We start from the raw sequence: 21,760 nt of genomic DNA on the forward strand, positions 1-21,760 counted from the left end.
GTGGTGTCCCCATGGCATCCCCATGGTGTCCCCATGGCTGTACCCTGCCCATGGTGTCCCTGTGGTGTCCCCAATGCTGTCCCCTGTCCCCTCCCCAGCGTGTTCCCTCGGGAGCTGAAGGAGGTCTTCGCCTCGTGGCTGTTCTATGCCCATGGTGTCCCCAGTGGTGGCTCCATGGTGTCCCCATGGCTGTTTCGTGGTCATGGTGTCCCCATGATGTCCCCACAGTGTCCCCAGTGCTGTCCCCTGTCCCCTCCCCAGTGTGTTCCCTCGGGAGCTGAAGGAGGTCTTCGCCTCGTGGCGGCTGCGCTGCGCCGAGCGGGGGCCGGGAGGACATCGCCGACCGCCTGATCAGTGCCTCCCTCTTCCTGCGCTTCCTCTGCCCGGCCGTGATGTCCCCCAGCCTCTTCGGCCTCATGCAGGAGTACCCTGACGAGCAGACCGCCAGGACCCTCACCCTCATCGCCAAGGTCATCCAGAACCTGGCCAACTTCACCAAGTGAGACCCCCGGGGGGGCAGGGGCAGCAGGAGGAGGAGCAGCTGGAGGTCGATGGAGATAGATGGAGAAGGATGGAGATGGATGGAGAAGGATGGATGGAGGAGGAGGAAGAGGAGGAAAGGTGGAGCTGGAGGTGGATGGAGATGGATGGAAGGATGGATAGAGGAGAGAGAAGGAGGAGGAGGGAAGAGGAGGAGGAGGAAGGAGGGGGGGGGGGGAGGAGGAGGAGGAGGAAAGGTGGAGCTGGAGGTGGATGGAGATGGGTGGAGAAGGATGAAGATGGAGGATGAATAGAGGAGGAGGAGGGAGAGGAGGAGGGGGAGGGGGAGGAAAGGTGGAGCTGGAGGTGGATGGAGATGGATGGAGAAGGATGGATAGAGAAGGAGGAGGAGGAAGAGGAGGAGGGGGAAGAGGAGGAGGAGGGGGAGGAGGTGGAGGCAGAGGAGGAGGAGGAAAGGTGGAGCTGGAGGTGGATGGAGAAGGATGGATAGAGGAGGAAAGGTGGAGCTGGAGGTGGATGGAGAAGGATGGATAGAGGAAGAGGAGGAGGAGAAAAGGTAGAGCTGGAGGTGGGTGGAGAAGGATGGAGAAGGATGGATAGAGGAAGAGGAGGAGGAGGATGAAGAGGTGGAGGAGGAAAAGCTGGAGGAGGAGGAGGGGGAGGAGGGAAGGTGTAGCTGGAGGTGGATGGAGATGGATGAAGAAGGATGGAGATGGAGAAGGATGGATAGAGGAGGAAAGGTGGAGCTGGAGGTGGATGGAGATGGATGGAGAAGGATGGATAGAGGAGAAGGAGGAGAAGGAAGAGGACGAGGGGGAGGAGGAGGAGGAAGAGGAGGAGGAGGAAGAGGAAGAGGAAGAGGAAGAGGAAGAGGAAGAGGAAGAGGAAGAGGAAGAGGAAGAGGAAGAGGAAGAGGAGGAGGGGGAGGAGGAGGAAAGGTGGAGCTGGAGGTGGATGGAGATGGATGAAGAAGGATGGAGATGGATGGAGAAGGATGTATAGAGGCAGAAAGGTGGAGCTGGAGGTGGATGGAGATGGATGAAGAAGGATGGATAGAGGAGAAGGAAGAGGACGAGGGGGAGGAGGAGGAAGAAGAGCAGGAGGAGGAAGAAGAGGAGGAGGAGGAGGAAGAAGAAGAGGAGGAGGAAGAAGAGGAGGAGGAGGAAGAAGAGGAGGAGAAGGAGGAGGAGGGGGAGGGAGAGGAGGAGGAAAGGTGGAGCTGGAGGTGGATGGAGAAGGATGAAGGATGGATAGAGGAGGAGGAGGAGAAAAGGTGGAGCTGGAGGTGGATGGAGATGGATGGATGGAAGAGAAGGATGAAGAGGTGGAGGAGGAACAGCTGGAGGAGGAGTAGGAGGAGGGGGAGGAGGGAAGGTGGAGCTGAAGGTGGATGGGGATGGTTGGAGGTGGCGGGACACAAAAGCCAGAGGAGCAACTTGGTGGCCACTCTGGTGGCCAGCAGGTCCTGCTGAGCTTCTGTGCCTCAGGTTTGGGAGCAAGGAGGAGTACATGGCCTTCATGAACGAGTTCCTGGAGCTGGAGTGGACCTCCATGCAGCAGTTCCTCTACGAGATCTCCAACCTGGACACCCTGACCAACAGCAGCAGCTTCGAGGGCTACATCGACCTGGGCCGGGAGCTCTCCACCCTCCACGCCCTGCTCTGGGAGGTCATGTCCCAGCTCAGCAAGGTCAGGGCCACCCCTCAGGGCATCTCCTGCTCCTGGCCCCGGGGGGGAGGTGGCTTTTGGGGTCACCTGGAGGCCCAGGTGACAGTGGGAGGTTGTGGTGGGGACCTCCCTGTGCCATGATCTGGCCCAGGAGAGGTGGGGGGAGGGGGGGGGGGCCAGGAGCCTCTGTGCCACCAGGGAAGGTTCTTGGGGTCCCATCCCTTTGTGTCCCCCCCATGAGAGGTCCTGGGGGTCCATGCCCAGTCTGTGGGTGGTTGCTTGGCTCATGGGGGTGGTGGGGTGGTGGTTTTGGTGGTCTTGGTGTTGCTGCTGGTGTTGCTGCTGGTGTTACTGTTGGTGGTGAAGGTGTTGGTGGTGTTGCTGACATGTGGTGCTGGCAGGAGGTAGTGGTGGTGGTGGGTTTGGACTTGATGCTGGTGATGCTGTTGGTGCTGTTGCTGATGGCTGGTGCTGGCAGGAAGTGGTGCTGGTGGTGCTGGTGGTGTGGATGCTGTTGGTGCTGGTGGTGTTGGTGCTGGTGGTGCTGTTGGTGTTGGTACTGGTGGTGCTGTTGGTGTTGGTACTGGTGATGCTGGTGGTGCTATTGGGGTTGATGCTGGTGGTGCTGTTGGTGGTGGTGCTGGTGGTGCTGGTACTGGTAGTGCTGGTACTGGTAGTGCTGTTGGTGTTGATGCTGTTGGTGTTGGTGCTGTTGGTGCTGTTGTTGATGCTGGTGGTGCTGGTGGTGCTGGTACTGGTGGTGCTGCTGGTGCTGCTGGTGTTGATGCTGTTTGTGTTGGTGCTGTTGGTGCAGTTGATGCTGTTGATGCTGGTGGTGCTGTTGTTGATGCTCTTGATGCTGGTGGTGCTGGTGGTGTTAGTACTGGTGGTGCTGTTGGTGTTGGTACTGGTGGTGCTGCTGGTGCTATTGGTGTTGATGCTGGTGGTGCTGGTACTGGTGGTGCTGCTGGTGCTGATGCTGTTGGTGTTGATGCTGTTGGTGTTGGTGCTGTTGGTGCAGTTGATGCTGTTGATGCTGGTGGTGCTGTTGTTGATGCTCTTGATGCTGGTGGTGCTGGTGGTGTTGGTACTGGTGGTGCTGTTGATGGTGTTGATGCTGGTGGTGGTGTTGATGCTGGTGGTGGTGGTGGTGCTGTTGATGGTGTTGATGGTGTTGATGCTGGTGGTGCTGGTGGTGTTGGTGGTGCTGTTGATGGTGTTGATGTTGATGCTGGTGGTTTTCATGCTCTTGGTGTTGATGCTGTTGGTGTTGGTGCTCTTGGTGATGGTGATGCTGTTGGTGGTGATGCTGTTGGTGGTGATGCTGTTGATGTTGATGCTGGTGGTGCTGTTAGTGCTGTTGATGCTTTTGGTGCTGTTGATGCTGCTGGTGCTCTTGGTTATGTTGGTGCTGTTGGTATTGGTGTTGTTGATGCTGGTGGTGCTTTTTGTGTTGGTGTTGGTGGTGCTGTTGGTGCTGTTGGTGCTGTTGCTGGTGGTGCTGGTGGTGCTGGTGGTGCTGGTGGTGCTGGTGCTTGTTGATGCTGTTGGTGCTGTTGGTGCTGGTGCTGTTGGTGCTGTTGGCATTGGTATTGGTGCAGTTGATGCTGTTGGTGCTGTTGGTGTTGATATTGGTGCAGTTGATGCTGTTGGTGCTGTTGGTGCTGGTGCTGTTGGTGCTGTTGGTGTTGGTATTGGTGCAGTTGATGCTGTTGGTGCTGTTGGTGTTGGTATTGGTGCAGTTGATGCTGTTGGTGCTGTTGGTGTTGATGCTGGTGGTGCTGGTGGTGCTGGTGCTTGTTGATGCTGTTGGTGCTGTTGGTGCTGGTGCTGTTGGTGCTGGTACTGTTGGTACTGGTGGTGTTGATGCTGTTGATGCTGGTGGTGTTGGTGCTGTTGATGCTGTTGGTGGTGCTGATTCTGTTGATGCTGGTGGTGGTGCTGATGGTGTTGGTGTGGTTGGTGCTGTTGATGGTGTTGATGCTGTTGATGCTGTTGGTGCTGTTAGTTTTCTTGCTCCTGGTACTGTTGATGGTGCTGGTGCTGTTGGTGCTGGTACTGTTGGTGCTGGTGGTGCTGATGCTGTTGGTGCTGGTGGTGTTGATGCTGTTGGTGGTGCTGATGCTGTTGATGCTGGTGGTGGTGCTGATTTTGTCGGTGTGGTTGGTGCTGTTGATGGTGTAGATGTTGTTGATGCTGTTGGTGCCATTGGTTTTCTTGCTCCTGGTGCTGTTGATGCTGTTGGTGTTGATGCTGGTGGTGTTGGTGCTGTAGATGCCGTTGGTGCTGGTGGTGCTGATGCTGTTGATGCTGGTGGTGTTGATGCTGTTGGTGCTGGTGGTGGTGCTGATGCTGTTGATGCTGTTGGTGCTGGTGCTGTTGATGCTGGTGGTGCTGGTGCTGTTAGTGCTGTTGATGATGGTGGTGCTGGTGCTGTTGGCGCTGGTGCTGTTGGTGCTGATGCTGTTGATGCTGGTGGTGTTGGTGCTGCTGATGCTGTTGATGCTGTTGGTGGTGCTGATGCTGTTGATGCTGGTGGTGGTGCTGATGCTGTTGGTGCTGTTGGTGGTGCTGATGCTGTTGATGCTGGTGGTGGTGCTGATGCTGTTGGTGCTGGTGGTGTTGGTGCTGCTGATGCTGTTGATGCTGGTGGTGGTGCTGATTGTGTCGGTGTGGTTGGTGCTGTTGACGGTGTTGATGTTGTTGATGCTGTTGGTGCCGTTGGTTTTCTTGCTCCTCATGCTGTTGATACTGTTGGTGCTGTTGATGATGGTGCTGTTGGTGCTGTTGGTGGTGCTGGTGGTGTCGATGATGTTGGTGCTGATGCTGTTGGTGCTGGTGGTGTTGGTGGTGCTGATGCTGTTGATGCTGTTGGTGGTGCTGATGGTGTCGGTGTGGTTGGTGCTGTTGACGGTGTTGATGTTGTTGATGCCGTTGGTTTTCTTGCTCCTGGTGCTGTTGGTTGATACTGTTGGTGCTGTTGATGCTGTTGGTGGTGCTGATGCTGTTGATGCTGTTGGTGTTGGAGCTGTTGATGCTGTTGGTGTTGGTGGTGTTGATGCTGTTGGTGCTGTTGGTGCTGTTGATGTTGTTGGTGTTGGTGGTGTTGATGCTGTTGGTGTTGGTGCTGTTGGTGCTGCTGCTGTTGGTGCTGCTGCTGACGCCCGGTGCCTGCAGGAGGCGCTGCTGAAGCTGGGCCCTCTGCCACGGCTGCTGACGGACATCAGCGTGGCCCTGCGGAACCCTCACCTCCAGCGCCAGCCCAGCCAGGGTGAGAGGCTGCCCCCCAAGGGGCTGGTCCTCAGGGGACCTTCTGCTGACCTCCAGCCCTACCTCGTCAGGGACCTCAACAGGTCAGCAGCGCCCCCCAGCCGCTCCCCCCTGGGCCTCCAGCCCCCATAGGACCTCCACATCTCTATGGGAACCTCCACATCTCCATGGGGACCTCCACACCTCCATGAGGAACCTCCACATCCCCATTGGGACCTCCACATCCCCACGGGGTTCCTCCACATCCCCATTGGGACCTCCACATCCCCATGGGGACCTCCACATCCCCATTGGGACCTCCACATCCTCATGGGGACCTCCACATCCCCATGGGGACCTCCACATCTCCATGGGGAACCTCCACATCCCCATTGGGACCTCCATATCCCCATGGGGGACCTCCACATCTCCATGGGGGACCTCCACACCCCCATGGGGACCTCCACACCTCCATGCGACCTCCACATCTTCCTGGGACCCCCACGCCTCCATGGGGACCTTCAAATCTCCATGGTGAACCTCCACATCCCCATCAGACCTCCACACCACCATGGAGCCTCCACCTTCTTCTCTATGTCTCCACAGCTCCGTTGACCTCCAGTCCTACATGGTGCGGGGCCTCAACAGGTGGGTGAGGGACAGGGGGTGGCAGTGGGAGGGAGGTGGAGGGGGTGGTGGAGGTGGAGGTGGGGATGGAGATGGAGGTGGAGATGGAGATGTCTGTGGATGTGGAGAGGGAGAGCAAGGTGAGGATGAGGGTGGAGGTGGAGGTGGAGATGGAGATGGCTGTGGAGAAGGAAAGGGAGATGATGAGGGTAGAGGTGGAGAGGGAGATGATTAGGGTAGAGGTGGAGGTGGAGATGGAGATGGCTGTGGAGATGGAGAGGGAGATGATGAGGGTGGAGATGGAGATGGCTGTGGAGATGGAGAGGGCGATGATGAGGGTGGAGGTGGAGGTGGAGATGGCTGTGGAGATGGAGAGGGCGATGATGAGGGTGGAGGTGGAGATGGAGATGGCTGTGGAGATGGAGAGGGAGACGATGAGGGTGGAGGTGGAGGTGGCTGTGGCTGTGGAGAAGGAGAGCAAGGTGAGGATGAGGGTGGAGGTGGTGGTGGAGATGGAGATGGAAGTGAGGATGGAGATGGATGTGGAGGAGGAGGTGAAGGTGGAGGTGGAGATGGAAATGAGGCTGGGGCTGGGCCAGGCTGGCGCTGGCCCTACCACGCGGCTAACCCTCCGCCCACCTCCCCCCACCCCTCCTCCTCCTCCCTCCTCCTCCTCCCCAGCTCCATGGAGGTTCCTCGCCTGCCTTCCCCGCCGCAGGAGAAAGGCCCCCAGGAGGTGCTGGTCCTCAGCCGCCCGCCCTTGGCTCGCTCCTCCCCCGCCTACTGCACCAGCAGCTCCGACCTGACGGAGCCCGAGGGGGGCCGGGGGGCGCTGGGGGTCGGCAAAAGCATCTCCATGCTGGACCTGCAGGACGGCCGCGTGGACAGCGTCCCCAGCCTGCCCGCCGAGCTGCTGGCCGCGGGGGGTCCTGCTCCCGGCGGCGCCGGCGGGGCCGGAGGGGCCGGGGCCGGCTCCGGAGCTCTCCGCCCGGGTCGCCTCTCGCAGGGCAGCGCCTCCAGCTTGGCTCCCCCGAGGCTGGGGGTGCCGGAAGCCGGCGTGGGGGGACCCCAGCTGCGGGTCCCTCTCTCCTTCCAGAATCCTCTTTTCCACTTGGCCGCCGACGGACCTTTGCGCGGGGGCGGCCTGGGGTTGGGGGGCGGGGGAGGAGGAGGGGGAGGAGGAGGAGGAGGAGGGGAGGTGGGGGGGGAAGGCTCTGCCTCCTCCTTCGCGCCCCCTCCCCTGCACGGCTACAGCAAGAGCGAGGAGCTGGCGGCGCCCCCCGCCGGCCCCCCCTCGAAGCACATCACTCACAGCCACAGCTACAGCGACGAATTCGGCCGCCCCGGGGGGGACTTCGGCCGCCGCCAGCTCTCCCTGCAGGACACTTTGGCCCCTCCCCAGATCACCATCGGGGCTCCCCCGCCCCCCACCCCCCGCGGGGGGCGAGCCGGCAAAGGCGGCGGCGGCGGCGGCGGCGGCGGCGGTGGGGGGGGGGCAGTCGGCTCTAGGGGTCCCCTCCAAGCCCAGGCCGGCCAGCGGCAACCTCCTGGCGTCGCCGGAGCCTTCCTACGGAGCTCCCCGCTCCCGGCAGCCCTCCCTGGCCAAGGAGGCCTCCGTGGCTGGCATGAAGCCGACGATCACCAAGCAGGTGAGGAGGGGGCACCGGGGGCGGGGGGGGGGGCCACCAGAGTGGGGGGGACTGAGGAGGGGGCACTGGGGAGGGTGGGGGCAAAAGGGGGAGGTTGGGGATGTGGTGGGCATGGAGGGCATGAAGGGGATTGGTGAGCTGGTGGGGACCAAGATCTGATTGCTATGGTTGACCCAACCTCTGCTGACCATGGTTGACCCAACCTCCACTGACCATGGTTGACCCAAGCTCTATTGATCATGGTTGACCCAACCTCTGCTGACCATGGTTGACCCAAGCTCTATTGATCATGGTTGACCCAACCTCTGCTGACCATGGTTGACCCAACCTCCACTGACCATGGTTGACCCAAGCTCTATTGATCATGGTTGACCCAATCTCCGTTGACCATGGTTGACCCAACCTCTGTTGACCATCCTTGACCCAACCTCTGCTGACAATGCTTGACCCAACCTCTGTTGACCATGGTTGACCCAACCTCAGTTGATCATGGTTGACCCAATCTCCATTGACCATGGCTGACCCAACCTCTATTAACCATGGTTGACCCAACCTCTATTGACCATGCTCGACCATGATGAGTTGGTTGAACTCAACCTCTGTTGACAATGCTTGACCACCATGAGTTGGTGTTGACAATGGTTGACTGTGACGAGTTGGTTGAACCCAACCTCTGTTGACCCAACCTCTGTTGACCATGCTTGACCACCATGAGTTGGTGTTGACCATGGTTGACCTTGATGAGTTAGTTGAACCCAACCTCTGTTGACCCAACCTCTGTTGACCATGCTTGACCTCCATGAGTTGGTGTTGACAATGGTTGACTGTGACGAGTTGGTTGAACCCAACCTCTGTTGACCCAACTTCTGTTGACCATGCTTGACCACCATGAGTTGGTGTTGACCATGGTTGACTGTGACGAGTTGGTTGAACCCAACCTCTGTTGACCCAACCTCTGTTGACCATGCTTGACACCATGAGTTGGTGTTGACAATGGTTGACTGTGACGAGTTGGTTGAACCCAACCTCTGTTGACCATGCTTGACCACCATGAGTTGGTGTTGACCATGGTTGACTGTGATGAGTTGGTTGAACCCAACCTCTGTTGACCCAACCTCTGTTGACCATGCTTGACCACCACGAGTTGGTGTTGACTGTGATTTGGTTGAACACAACCTCTGTTGACCATGCTTGACCCAACCATGAGCTGGTGTTGACAATGGTTGACCTTGATGAGTTGGTTGAACCCAGCCTCTGTTGACCCAACCTCTGTTGCCTGTGCTTGACCACCACGAGTTGGTGTTGACCACGGTCGGCCACCCCAAGTTGCCTGACACCCCCCCTCTGGTGCCCACCCCTCCAGGCCTCGCAGACGCCCTCCACGCTGAACCCGGTGCTGCCGGCGGCCGAGCGGACGGTGGCCTGGGTGTCCAACATGCCTCACCTGTCGGCGGACATCGAGAGCTCCCACATCGAGCGCGAGGAGTACAAGCTCAAGGAGTACTCCAAGTCCATGGACGAGAGCCGGCTGGACCGGGTAGGGGGCGCCGCCAGCGGGGGGGGAAGGGGCACGGGGGGGAGGGGGCAGGGAGGGAGGTGGGGAGGTTGGGAGAGGGCGGCAAGGGTCGAGAGCTGATCTTGGTGGGCATCAGGAGGTGGCGTTGGTGGACACTGAGGGCCCAGAGCTGATCTTGGTGGGCATCAGGTGATGGTCTGGTGGACATTGAAGGCCAAGAGGTGGTCTTGGTGGGCATCAGAAGGTAGCATTGGTGGATCTCAATGGCCAAGAAGTGGTCTTGGTGGACACTGAGGGCCAAGAGTTGATCTTGGTGGGCATCAGGAGGTGACATTGGTGGATCTCAATGGCCAAGAAGTGGTCTTGGTGGACACTGAGGGCCAAGAGTTGACCTTGGTGGGCATCAGGAGGTGACATTGGTGGACACTGAGGGCCCAGAGCTGATCTTGGTGGGCATCAGGTGATGGTCTGGTGGACATTGAAGGCCAAGAGGTGGTCTTGGTGGGCATAAGAAGGTAGCATTGGTGGATCTCAATGGCCAAGAAGTGGTCTTGGTGGACACTGAGGGCCAAGAGTTGACCTTGGTGGGCATCAGGAGGTGGCATTGGTGGACACTGAGGGCCCAGAGCTGATCTTGGTGGGCATGAGGAGGTGGTCTTGGTGGACATTGAGGGCCAAGAGGTGGTCTTGGTGGGCATCAAGAGCCAAGAAGTGGTCTTGGTGGACACTGAGGGCCCAGAGCTGATCTTGGTGGGCATCAGGAGGTGGTCTTGGTGGACACTGAGGGCCAAGAGGTGCTCTTGGTGGGCATCAGGAGGTGGTCTTGATGGGCATCAGGAGGTGGTCTTGGTGGACATCAAGGGTCAAGAGATGGTCTTGGTGGGAATTGAGGGCCAGGAGGTTATCATAGTGGCCATCAAAAGGTTATCTTGGTGAATCTCAATGGCCAAGAGGTGATCTTGGTGGGCCCCACGGGCCAAAAAGTGGTCTTGGTAGGCATCAGGAAGTGAGGTTGGTGCTTATCAGAACCCAAGAGATGATCTTGGTGGGCTTGGGCTCTGAGCTTCACCTTGGTTGGGACTCAGCTGTCCGGAGTAGGCCCTTTGAGCTGCTGCAGTACCAGGCGTTAGCCAGGGGGAGCCACTGCAGTGTAAAGCAGCAGCCAGCAGGGGCCGCTGCAGTGCCGGAGGCGGCCAGCTGGGGTCGCTGCAGTGTGGACCTTGTGGCAGGTGAAAGCGTACAGAGATCCACAGGCAGAAGGGGAGGCTCCACCTGTCCAACCATGCCCAGGATGCCCACCTGGGTGTTTTGGGCGTCACCACGGAGAGGTCTCAGCTGTTTTGATGCCACCATGATGCCCACCTAGGTGTTCCACCACACCCCTAATGCCCACCTGGGTGTTTTGGGCACCATCATGGAGAGGTCCCACCTGTTTGGATGCCACCACGATGCCCACCTGGATGCTCCTCTATGGCCACGGTGGGGTCCCAGGTGTTTAGATGCCACCACGATGCCCACCTGGGTGTTTTGGGCATCACCGCGGGGGGGGTCCCAGCCGTTTAGGTTGGGTGGGACTTAGCTGTCCGGGGTGGGAACTTGGAACCGCTGCAATACCAAGCGGCGGCCAGCAGGGGCCGCTGCAGCAGCAGGCTTTGGCCCGCGGGGAGCCGCTGCAGCAACAGGCTTTGGCCAGCGGGGAGCCGCTGCAGTGCCAGGCGCTGGACAGAGGGCAGGCGCTGCAGTGCCAGGCGCTGGACAGAGGGAAACCGCTGCAGTACTAAGCGGCGGCCAGCAGGGGCCGCTGCAGTACCAAGCGGCGGCCAGCAGAGGACACTGCAGCAGGCTATGGCCAGCGGGGAGCCGCTGTAGCACTAAGCGGCGGCCAGCAGGGGCCGCTGCAGCAGCAGGCTATGGCCAGCGGGGAGCCTCTGCAGCAGCAGGCTTTGGCAAGCGGGGAGCCGCTGCAGTACTAAGCGGCGGCCAGCAGGGGCCGCTGCAGCAGGCTTTGGCCAGCGGGGAGCCGCTGTAGCAGCAGGCTTTGGCCAGAGGGGAGGCGCTGCAGTACCAGGCGCTGGACAGAGGGAAACCGGTGCAGTACTAAGCGGCGGCCAGCAGGGGCCGCTGCAGCAGGCTATGGCCAGCGGGGAGCCGCTGCAGTACCAGGCGTTGGCCAGCAGGCGCCGCCGCAGCATCAGCCGTCGGCCAGCGGGGAGCCGCTGCAGCAGCAGGCTTTGGCCAGCGGGGAGCCGCTGCAGTACCAAGTGGCGGCCAGCAGGGGCCGCCGCAGGATCGGCCGGCGGGGCGCCGCTGCAGTAGCGGCGGCCGGCCAGGCGGGGGTCGCTGCAGTGTGGACCTTGTGGCAGGTGAAGGAGTACGAGGAGGAGATCCACTCGCTGAAGGAGAGGCTGCACCTGTCCAACCGCAAGCTGGAGGAGTACGAGCGCCGCCTGGTGTCGCAGGAGGAGCAGACCAGCCGCATCCTGCTGCAGTACCAGCACCGCCTGGAGCAGAGCGAGAAGCGCCTGCGGCAGCAGCAGGCCGAGAAGGACTCCCAGATCAAGAGCATCATCGGCAGGTGAGGGGGGACCCAGCTCAGCACCCTGGCCCCCGGGGGGCTCAGCACCCTGCCCACAGGGACCCAGCACCCACAGGGACCCAGCACCCACAGGGACTCAGCACCCTGCCCACAGGGACCCAGCACCCACAGAGAGTCAGCACCCTGCCCACAGGGACACAGCACCCACAGGGACTCAGCACCCTGCCCACAGGGACCCAGCACCCACAGGGATCCAGCTCAGCACCCTGATGCCTGAGGGTCTCAGCACCCTGCCCACAGGGACCCAGCACCCACAGGGACCCAGCACCCACAGGGACCCAGCTCAGTACCCTGTGCCCCGGGGGGCTCAGCACCCTGCCCACAGGGACCCAGCACCCACAGGGACCCAGCACCCTGCCCACAGGGACTCAGCACCCTGCCCACAGGGACTCAGCACCCACAGGGACTCAGCACCCTGCCCACAGGGACCCAGCACCCACAGGGACTCAGCACCCTGCCCACAGGGACCCAGCACCCACAGGGACTCAGCACCCTGCCCACAGGGACCCAGCACCCTGCCCACAGGGACCCAGCACCCACAGGGACTCAGCACCCTGCCCACAGGGACCCAGCACCCACAGGGACTCAGCACCCTGCCCACAGGGACCCAGCACCCTGCCCACAGGGACCCAGCACCCACAGGGGCTCAGCACCCTGCCCAGAGGGAACCAGCACCCAGAGGGATCCAGCTCAGTACCCTGGCCCTCAGGGGCCTCAGCACACCTGCCCACAGGGACCCAGCTCAGCACCCTGGTCCCCGGGGAGCTCAGCACCCTGCCCTGGGGGTGCCCCTAGGTCTCTCCCCATGCCCTCCCTCGGGGTGTCCCTGGGGGGGGGGTGTGGGGGGTCTCCCATGAGCTGAGGACCCCCTGGGGGGGGGGGGGGGGGATGGGGGTGGCGCCCCTAGGGCTTCATCTTCCCCCCCCCCACCCCCCCCACAGCGGGGGTGAGCAGCGGGGGAGAGGAGGGGGGCGGGCGGGGGGGGAGGTGTTTTGAGGGGGGGGGTTTGGGGGGGGGGGGGTGTCGTCTCCCCTTCCCCCCTCCCCCCCGCCCCTCCCCACTCCCCTCCCCCCGGCCGGGGGGGGGGGGTGGGGGGGGTGGGGGGGGTGGCAGCGTGACCCCGGTGAAGCCTGGCCCCGCAGGCTGATGCTGGTGGAGCAGGAGCTGCGCAGGGATCATCACTTGGGCGCCCACGACCCAGCCGAGGGCCGGCGGCGGCTGCTCGACGCTCAGGTGGAAATTACAATGTCATTGCTCTGCTCCGTGTGCCCATCGGCATCCCACGCCACGCCGCGGGGGGGCCCAGGGCCTGGGGGGGGCGGGGGGGGGGGGGGAAGGGGGGGGGCCGGGGGGAAAGAGGCAGAGCCCGGCGAGGGGCGGGGGGAGAGATGGGCTGGGGGCTAGGGGGAGAGCCTGGAGGGGGTGAGGGGCAGCCAGGGGTGGTTGCTGGGGGGGTAGGGGGGAGCTTTGAGGGGGGGTTGGGGGGCTAGGGGTACCCAGGGGTGGTGATTGGGGGGCTAGGGGCACTCAGGGGTGGTGATTGGGGGGCTAGGGGTACCCAGGGGCGGCTGCTGGGGGGCTCAGGGTGAGCCTTGAAGGGGTACTGGGGGGCTAGGGACACCCAGGGATGGTGATTGGGGGCTGGAGGGAAGCTTTGAGGGGGTGTTGGGGGGCTAGGGGCACCCAGGGGTGGTTGTTGGGGGGCTATGGGTGAGCTTTGAGGGGATACTGGGGGGCTAAGGGGACCCAGGGGTGGTGATTGGGGGGCTAGGGGCACCGAGGGCTGGTTGTTGGGGGGCTAAGGGTGAGCCTTGAGGGGGGTACTGGGGGGCTAGGGGCAGCCAAGGGCAGTGATTGGGGGGCTAGGGGTACCCAGGGGTGGTTATTGGGGGGCTAGGGGGGAGCTTTCAGGAGGTACTGGGGGGCTAGGGGCACCCAGGGGTGGTGATTGGGGGGCTAGGGGCACTCAGGGGCGGTGATTGGGGGGCTAGGGGTACCCAGGGGTGGTTGTTGGGGAGCTAAGGGTGAGCCTTGAAGGGGTACTGGGGGGCTAGGGGTACCCAGGGATGGTGATTGGGGGCTGGAGGGAAGCTTTGAGGGGGGTGTTGGGGGGCTAGGGGCACTCAGGGGTGGTTGTTGGGGGGCTATGGGTGAGCTTTGAGGGGATACTGGGGGGCTAGGGGTACCCAGGGGTGGTGATTGGGGGGCTAGGGGCACCGAGGGCTGGTTGTTGGGGGGGTAAGGGTGAGCCTTGAGGGGGGTACTGGGGGGCTAGGGGTACCCAGGGGTGGTGACTGGGGGGCTAGGGGCACCGAGGGCTGCTTGTTAGTGGGCTATGGGTGAGCTTTGAGGGGGTACCGGGGGGCTAGGGGCAGCCAAGGGCAGTGATTGGGGGGCTAGGGGTACCCAGGGGTGGCTGTTGGGGGGCTAAGGGTGAGCCTTGAAGGGGTACTGGGGGGCTAGGGGTACCTAGGGATGGTGATTGGGGGGCTAGGGGCACCCAGGGGTGGTGATTGGGGGCTGGAGGGAAGCTTTGAGGGGGTGTTGGGGGGCTAGGGGCACCCAGGGGTGGTGATTGGGGGGCTAGGGGCACCGAGGGCTGCTTGTTGAGGGGTTAAGGGTGAGCTTTGAGGGGGGTACTGGGGGGCTAGGGGCACCCAGGGGTGGTTGTTGGGGGGGTAGGGGGGAGTTTTGAGGGGGCATTGGGGGGCTAGGGGCAGCCAAGGGCAGTGACTGGGGGGGGGGCTAGGGGCATCCAGGGGTGGTTGTGGAGGGGCTAGGGGCACCCAAGGGTGGTTATTGGGGGGCTAGGGGCACCCAGAGATGGCTGTTGGGGGGCTAAGGGTGAGCCTTGAAGGGGTACTGGGGGGCTAGGGGCACCCAGGGGTGGTTACTGGGGGGCCAGGGGGGAGCTTTGAGGATGTGTTGGGGGGCTAGGGGCACCCAGGGGTGAAGGTTGGGGGCTGGAGGGGTTATGGGGGGCTGGGGGTGAGGGGCTGGGGGAGGTGGGAAGGGCTTGGGGGGAGGGGGGGGGGAAGCCCTGGGGGAGAAGGGTTGGGGGCTGGGGGGAGTCTGGAGGGGGTTAGGGGGAGCCAGGGGTGGTGCTTGGGGGTCTGGGGGCACCCAGGGGTAGTTTTGGGGGGGGTCTAGGGGCACCCAGGGGTGGTGGTTGGGGGGGGGGTCTAGGGGCACCCGGGGGTGGGTTGGGGGGGGACGACTGGGGGCACCCATGGGTGGGGCTTGGGGGGCTGTGGGCACCCTAGGAAGGAGGGGGGGGGGGGAGGGGTGCAGGGGGCTTGGGGACCCTGGGGGGAGGGACTTGGGGACACTGGGGGGAGGGGACCAAAGTCACCCCCTGGGGGGGGAGACCCCCAGGGGCCATAGGGACCCCAGGGGGGAGGGGCCAGGGCCAGGGCCACCCCCGGAGGGGACAAAGTGACCCCAGGAGGGGGACACAGAGTGACCCCCAGGGGGGGACAAGGCCACCCCAGAGGGGACAGAGTGACCCCCGGAGGGGACAGGGCCAGCCCCATGGAGGACACCAAGGCCCCCTCAAAGCCACCACAGTGTCCCCAGGCTGTCCCCAAATGCCATCAAACTGTCCCCAAATGCCACCAGAGTGTCCCCAAGTGCCACCAAGATGCCCTCAAAGCACCCAAAGTGTCCCCAAAGTGTCCCCAAATGCCACCAAGCTGTCCTCAAATGCCACCAGTGTCCCCAAATGCCACCAGAGTGTCCCCAAGTGCCGCCAAGATCCCCTCAAAGCAACCAAACTGTCCCCAAAGTGTCCCCAAATGCCACCAGAGTGTCCCCAAATGCCACCAGAGTGTCCCCAAATGCCACCAAAGTGTCCCCAAATGCCATCAAACTGTCCCCAAATGCCACCAGAGTGTCCCCAAATGCCACCAAGATCCCCTCAAAGCCACCAAACTGTCCCCAAGCTGTCCCCAAATGCCACCAAAGTGCCCCCAAATGCCACCAGTGTCCCCAAATGCCACCAAGCTGTCCCCAGAGTGTCCCCCAATGCCACCAGAGTGTCCCCAAGCTGTCCTCAAATGCCACCAGAGTCCCCCAAATGCCACCAGAGTGTCCCCAAAGTGTCCTCAAATGCCACCAAAGTGTCCCCAAATGCCACCAGAGTGTCCCCAAATGCCAGCAGTGTCCCCAAATGCCACCAAACTGTCCCCAAATGCCACCAAGACCCCCTCAAAGCAACCAAACTGTCCCCAAGCTGTCCCCAAATGCCACCAGAGTGCCACCAGAGTGTCCCCACATGCCACCAGGACCCCCTGCAAGCTGTCCCCTCAAAGCCACCAAACTGTCCCCAAGCTGTCTTTAAATGCCAGCAGTGTCCCAAATGCCACCAGAGTGTCCCCAAACTGTCCCCAAATGCCATCAAGACCCCCTCAAAGCCACCAAAGTGTCCCCAAAGTGTTCCAAATGCCACCAAAGTCTCCTCAAATGCCACCAGAGTGTCCCCAAATGCCACCAAGCTGTCCCCAAAGTGTCCCCAAATGCCACCAAGCTGTCCCCAAATGCCACCAGTGTCCCCAAATGCCACCAAGTTGTCCCCAAAGTGTCCTCAAATGCCACCAAGACCCCCTCAAAGCAACCAAACTGTCCCCAAGCTGTCCCCAAGCTGTCCCCAAATGCCACCAGAGTGTCCCCAAATGCCACCAAACTGTCCCCAAGCTGTTTCCAAATGCCACCAGGACCTCCTGCAAGCTGTCCCCTCAAAGCCACCAGGCTGTCCCCACGCTGTCTTTAAAAGCCAGCAGTGTCCCAAATGCCACCAAGCTGTCCCCAAATGCCACCAAGCTGTCCCCAAGTGCCACCAAGACCCCCTCAAAGCCACCAAACTGTCCCCAAGTTGTCCTCAAATGCCACCAAAGTGTCCCCAAGCTGTCCCCAAATGCCACCAAGATGTCCCCAAATGCCACCAGTGTCCCCAAACGCCATCAAAGTGTCCCCAAATGCCACCAAACTGGCCCCAAAGTGTCCCCAAATGCCACCAAACTGCCCCCAAATGCCACCAGAGTGTCCCCAAGCTGTCCTCAAATGCCACCAGAGTGTCCCCAAATGCCACCAAGCTGTCCTCAAATGCCACCAGAGTGTCCCCAAATGCCACCAGAGTCCCAAATGCCACCAAGCTGTCCCCAAATGCCACCAAAGAGTCCCCAAATGCCACCAGAGTGTCCCCAAATGACACCAGAGTGTCCCCAAGCTGTCCCCAAATGCCACCAAGCTGTCCCCAAATGCCACCAAGACCCCCTCAAAGCCACCAAAGTGTCCCCAAAGTGTCCCCAAATGCCACCAGAGTGTCCCCAAATGCCACCAGAGTGTCCCCAAATGCCACCAAGCTGTCCCCCAAATGACACCAGAGTGTCCCCAAGCTGTCCCCAAATGCCACCAGGGTGTCCCCACATGCCACCAGGACCCCCTGCAAGCTGTCCCCTCAAGGCCACCCTGCTGTCCCCCAACGGCCCCTGTCTGTCTCCCCCCAGCTGTCCGTCAGGTAGCTGCCACTGGCACGGTGCCCACGGCCTCCGGTTGACACAGGTGGGTGGCCCTGTCCCCCCCTGTCCCCACCCCTGTCCCCACCCCACCCCAGACCCCTCCTGTGTCCCTCAGGACATTGGGGACCCCTTTGGGGACATCCATCCTGGTGGCTTCGTGCCCCCAGGATGTCCCCAAGCCCCTCCTGTGTCCCCTGGGGACCCTTGGGGACATCGAGCCAGGATGTCCCCAAGCCCCCAGGGTGTCCCCAAGCCCCTCCTGTCCCCCTTAGGGACACTGGGGACCCCTTGGGGACATTGGGGACCCCTTTGGGGACGTCCATCCTGGTGTCCCCCCACACCCCCAGGATGTCCCCCAAGCCCCCCAGGGTGTCCCCAAGCCCCTCCTGTCCCCCTTAGGGACACTGGGGACCCCTTGGGGACATCCATCCTGGTGGCCCCACACCTCCAGGATGTCCCCAGGCTCCTTCTGTGTCCCCTGGGGACCCTTGGGGACATCGAGCCAGGATGTCCCCAAGCCCCCCAGGATGTCCCCCAGCCCCTCCTGTGTCCCTCAGGGACATTGGGGACCCCCTTGGGGACATTGGGGACCCCTTTGGGGATGTCCATCCTGGTGGCCCCAAGCCCCCAGGATGTCCCCAGGGCTCCTCCTGTGTCCCCTGGGGGACCCTTGGGGGACATCGAGCCAGGATGTCCCCAAGCCCCCTAGGGGTGTCCCCAGGGTCCTTCTGTATCCCTTAGGGACACTGGGGACCCCTTGGGGACATCCATCCTGGTGGCCCCTGGTGGCCTCTTGTGTCCCCAAGTCCCTCAGGGGACATTGGGGGACCCCTTGGGGAGGTCCATGCTGGTGGCCCCAAGCCCCCAGGATGTCCCCAAGCCCCTCCTGTGTCCCCTGGGGACCCTTGGGGACATCGAGCCAGGATGTCCCCAAGCCCCCAGGGTGTCCCCCAGCCCCTCCTGTGTCCTGCTCCCAGCCTGGGGCCATGTCCCCAAGGTGTCCCCCCATGGCCCTTGTCCCCCCCCCCAGTGTCCCCAAGTCCCCTCCTGTGTCCCCCATGTCCCTCAGGGACATGGCCCTGAATGTCCCCAAGCCCCTCCTGAGTGTCCCCCAAGTCCCTTAGGGGACATTGAGGACCCCCTTGGGGACATTGTCTTGGATGTCCCCAAGCTCCTTTGTGTCCCTTAGGACTTCTTAGGGTCCCTGGGACCCCTTAGGGACATTGTCTTGGATGTCCCCAAATCCCTTGTGTCCCTTAGGGTCCCTTGGGGACATGGCTCCTGGATGTCCCCAAGCCCCTCCTGTGTGTCCCCCAAGTCCCTTAGGGGACATTGAGGACCTCTTGGGGACACTGAGGACCCCTGGGGACATTGCCTTCAATGTCCCCAAGTCCTTCTGTGTCCCTGAGGACCCCCTGGGGACGTTGTCTTCGATGTCCCCAAGTCCCTTAGGGTCCCTGGACCCCCTTGAGGACATCGACTTGGATGTCCCCAAGCCTTCTTTGTGTCCCTTAGGGTCCCTTGGGGACATGGCCCTGGATGTCCCCAAGCCCCTCCTGGATGTCCCCAAATCCCTTAGGGACATTGAGGACCTCTTGGGGTCCCTGGGGACCCCCCTTGGGGACATCGAAAACAATGTCCCCAAGGCCTTTGTGTCCCTTAGGGTCCTGTGGGGACATGGCCCTGAATGTCCCCAAGCCCCTCCTGGATGTCCCCCAAGTCCCTTAGGGTCCCTGGAGCCCCCTTGGGGACATCAACTTGGATGTCCCCAAGCTCCTTTGTGTCCCTTAGGGTCCCTTGGGGACATGGCCCTGGATGTCCCCAAGTCCCTTAGGGACATTGAGGACCCCCTGGGGACACTGAGGACTCCCTGGGGACATTGAAGACAATGTCCCTTAGGGTCCCTGGACCCCCTTGGGGACATGGCTCTGGATGTCCCCCAAGTCCTTTGTGTCCCTTAGGGTCCCTTGGGGACATGGCCCTGGATGTCCCCAAGCCCCTCCTGTGTGTCCCCAAGTCCCTTAGGGACATTGAGGACCCCCTGGGGGACACTGAGGACCCCCTGGGGACATTGTCTTCAATGTCCCCAAGTCCTTTATGTCCCATAGGGTCCCTTGGGGGACCTGGCCCTGAATGTCCCTAAGCCCCTCCTGGACGTCCCCAAGTCCCTTAGGGACATTGAGGACCCCCTTGGGGACATTGTCTTGGATGTCCCCAAGCTCCTTTGTGTCCCTTAGGGTCCCCCTGGGGACACTGAGGACCCCCTTGGGGACATGGCCCTGGATGTCCCCAAGCCCCTCCTGGATGTCCCCAAGCTCCTTTGTGTCCCTTAGGACCTCTTAGGTCTCCTGGGACCCCCTTGGGGACATTGTCTTCGATGTCCCCAAGTCCTTTGTGTCCCTTAGGGTCCCTTGGGGACGTTGTCTTGGATGTCCCCAAGCCCCTCCTGGATGTCCCCAAGTCCCTTAGGGACATTGAGGACCTCTTGGGGACACTGAGGACCCCCTGGGGACATTGTCTTGGATGTCCCCAAGTCCCCTTAGGGTCCCTGGAGCCCCTTGGGGACATCGACTTGGATGTCCCCAAGCTCCTTTGTGTCCCTTAGTGTCCCCTGGGGACACTGAGGACCCCTTGGGGACATGGCCCTGGATGTCCCCAAGCCCTTCCTGGATGTCCCCAAGCCCCTCCTGGATGTCCCCAAGTCCCTTAGGGACATTGAGGACCTCTTTGGGGACACTGAGGACCCCCTGGGGACATTGTCTTCAATGTCCCCAAGTCCCTTAGGGTCCCTGGACCCCCTTGGGGACATGGCCCTGGATGTCCCCAAAGCCCCTCCTGTGTGTCCCCAGGTCCCTTAGGGGACATTGAGGACCTCTTGGGGTCCCTGGGACCCCCCTTGGGGACATCGACTTGGATGTCCCCAAGCTCCTTGGGGACACTGAGGACCCCTTGGGGACATTGTCTTAGATGTCCCCAAGCCCCCCCTCCCTCCCCAAGCTGTGTCCCCAAGTCCCCCTTGGTGCCACCAAGGGGGGGGGGGAGGGGGGAGGTGACATCGTTGTCACTGTGTCCCCTCTGGGGGGGAGGGGAGGGCAGGAGGGAGGTCCAGGGGAGGGCTGGGGGGGGGTCAGAGGGGTCAGAGGGGGTAGGGGGGGTGTGAGGGGGGCAGAGGGGTCTGGGGGGGGTGGGGGGGGGGTCAGAGGTGTCTGGGGGGGTGTCAGAAGGGTCGGGGGGGGCTGGGGTGGGGGCTGGGGGAGTCAGAGTGGTCTGGGGGGGTCAGAGGGGTCTGGGGGGGGGTCAGAAGGGTCGGGGGGGCTGGGGGGAGTCAGAGTGGTCTGGGGGGGGTCAGAGGGGTCTGGGGGGGATCTGAAGGGGGTCACAGTGGTGGGGGGGGACAGAAGGGTGTGGGGGGGGCCACGGGGGGGGTCAGAGGGGGTCTGGGGGAGGTGTGGGGGGGGGTCAGAGGGGTCAGGGGGGTCTGGGGGGGCTCAGAGGGGTCTGGGGGTCTGGGAGGGGTTTTGGGGGGGTCAGAGGGGTCTGGGGGGATCAGAGGGGTCTGGGGGTGTGAAGGGGGTCAGAGGGGGTCAGAGGGGTCTGGGGGGGGTCTGGGGGAGTGTGGAGGGGTCTGGGGGGGATCAGAGGGGGGGGTCAGAGGGGTCGGGGGTGTGAAGGGGGTCAGAGGGGTCCTGGGGGGGTGAAGGGGGTCAGAGGGGTCGGGGGGGGTCAGAGGGGTCAGAGGGGTCTGGGGGGGGTCAGAGGGGTTCGGGGGGGTCAGAGGGGTCTGGGGGCTCTGGGGGGGTCAGAGGGGTCTGGGGGGGTCAGAGGGGGATCAGAGGGGGTCAGAGGGGTCTGGGGGGTGTGAGGGGGGTCAGAGGGGATCAGAGGGGTCAGGGGGGGTCAGAGGGGTCTGGGGGGGGTCAGAGGGGATCAGAGGGGTCAGGGGGGGTCAGAGGGGTCTGGGGGGTTCAGAGGGGATCAGAGGGGTCAGGGGGGGTCAGAGGGATCGGGGGGGGTGTCAGAGGGGTCAGGGGGGGTCAGAGGGGATCGGGGGGGTGTCAGAGGGGGTCAGGGGGGGTCAGAGGGATCGGGGGGGTGTCAGAGGGGGGTCTGGGGGGGGTCTCTGGGGGGGTCGTTCCCGGTGCCCCCCCCAGCGCTGGCGCTTCGCTGTCACCGTCTCCATCCTCTGTCCCTGTGTCTGTCCTCATCCCACCCCGGGGGGGGGGGAGGGGGGGGGCAAAGGTGGGGGGAGGGGTCAAAGAGGGGAGGGAGGGGCAAGGGGGGGCGGGGAGGTGACACTGTCCCTGTGCCATGTCCTGTCTCGAGGGGGGGGGGTCGGGGGGTCGGGGGGGAAGAAGGGGGGGGGGGTGGAACACACACGGGGGGGTGGGGGGAGAAATTTGGGGGGGGAAAGGACAGAAAGGACAGGGGACAGAGATAG

The 21,760-nt window shown here is 62.6% G+C and overlaps 2 protein-coding genes across 2 annotated transcripts in view; one reads left to right on the forward strand and one right to left on the reverse strand.

Moving 5' to 3' along the window:
* The window catches only part of SYNGAP1 (synaptic Ras GTPase activating protein 1), a 38,750-nt gene extending 19,191 nt beyond the window's left edge, over positions 1–19,559 (forward strand). Inside the window, 12 exon segments of the mRNA XM_068169805.1 lie at positions 262–322; positions 324–499; positions 1,989–2,190; positions 5,347–5,522; positions 6,025–6,066; positions 6,727–7,530; positions 7,532–7,694; positions 9,058–9,231; positions 11,574–11,785; positions 12,949–13,113; positions 17,311–17,365; positions 19,431–19,559. Coding sequence (XP_068025906.1) covers positions 262–322; positions 324–499; positions 1,989–2,190; positions 5,347–5,522; positions 6,025–6,066; positions 6,727–7,530; positions 7,532–7,694; positions 9,058–9,231; positions 11,574–11,785; positions 12,949–13,113; positions 17,311–17,365; positions 19,431–19,559 — 2,359 coding nt within the window.
* Positions 19,560–21,074: 1,515 nt separating this feature from the next.
* Positions 21,075–21,760, reverse strand: part of WDR46 (WD repeat domain 46) — a 3,503-nt gene continuing 2,817 nt past the window's right edge. The window contains exon 4 of the mRNA XM_068169806.1: positions 21,075–21,131. Within this exon, the coding sequence (XP_068025907.1) occupies positions 21,075–21,131 (57 nt within the window). The remainder of the gene's footprint in view (positions 21,132–21,760) is intronic.

Source organism: Melanerpes formicivorus, unplaced genomic scaffold, assembly GCF_026170545.1.
Source record: "Melanerpes formicivorus ecotype bairdi unplaced genomic scaffold, bMelFor1.0.p_v2 SCAF_224, whole genome shotgun sequence".
Lineage (NCBI taxonomy): Eukaryota > Metazoa > Chordata > Aves > Piciformes > Picidae > Melanerpes > Melanerpes formicivorus.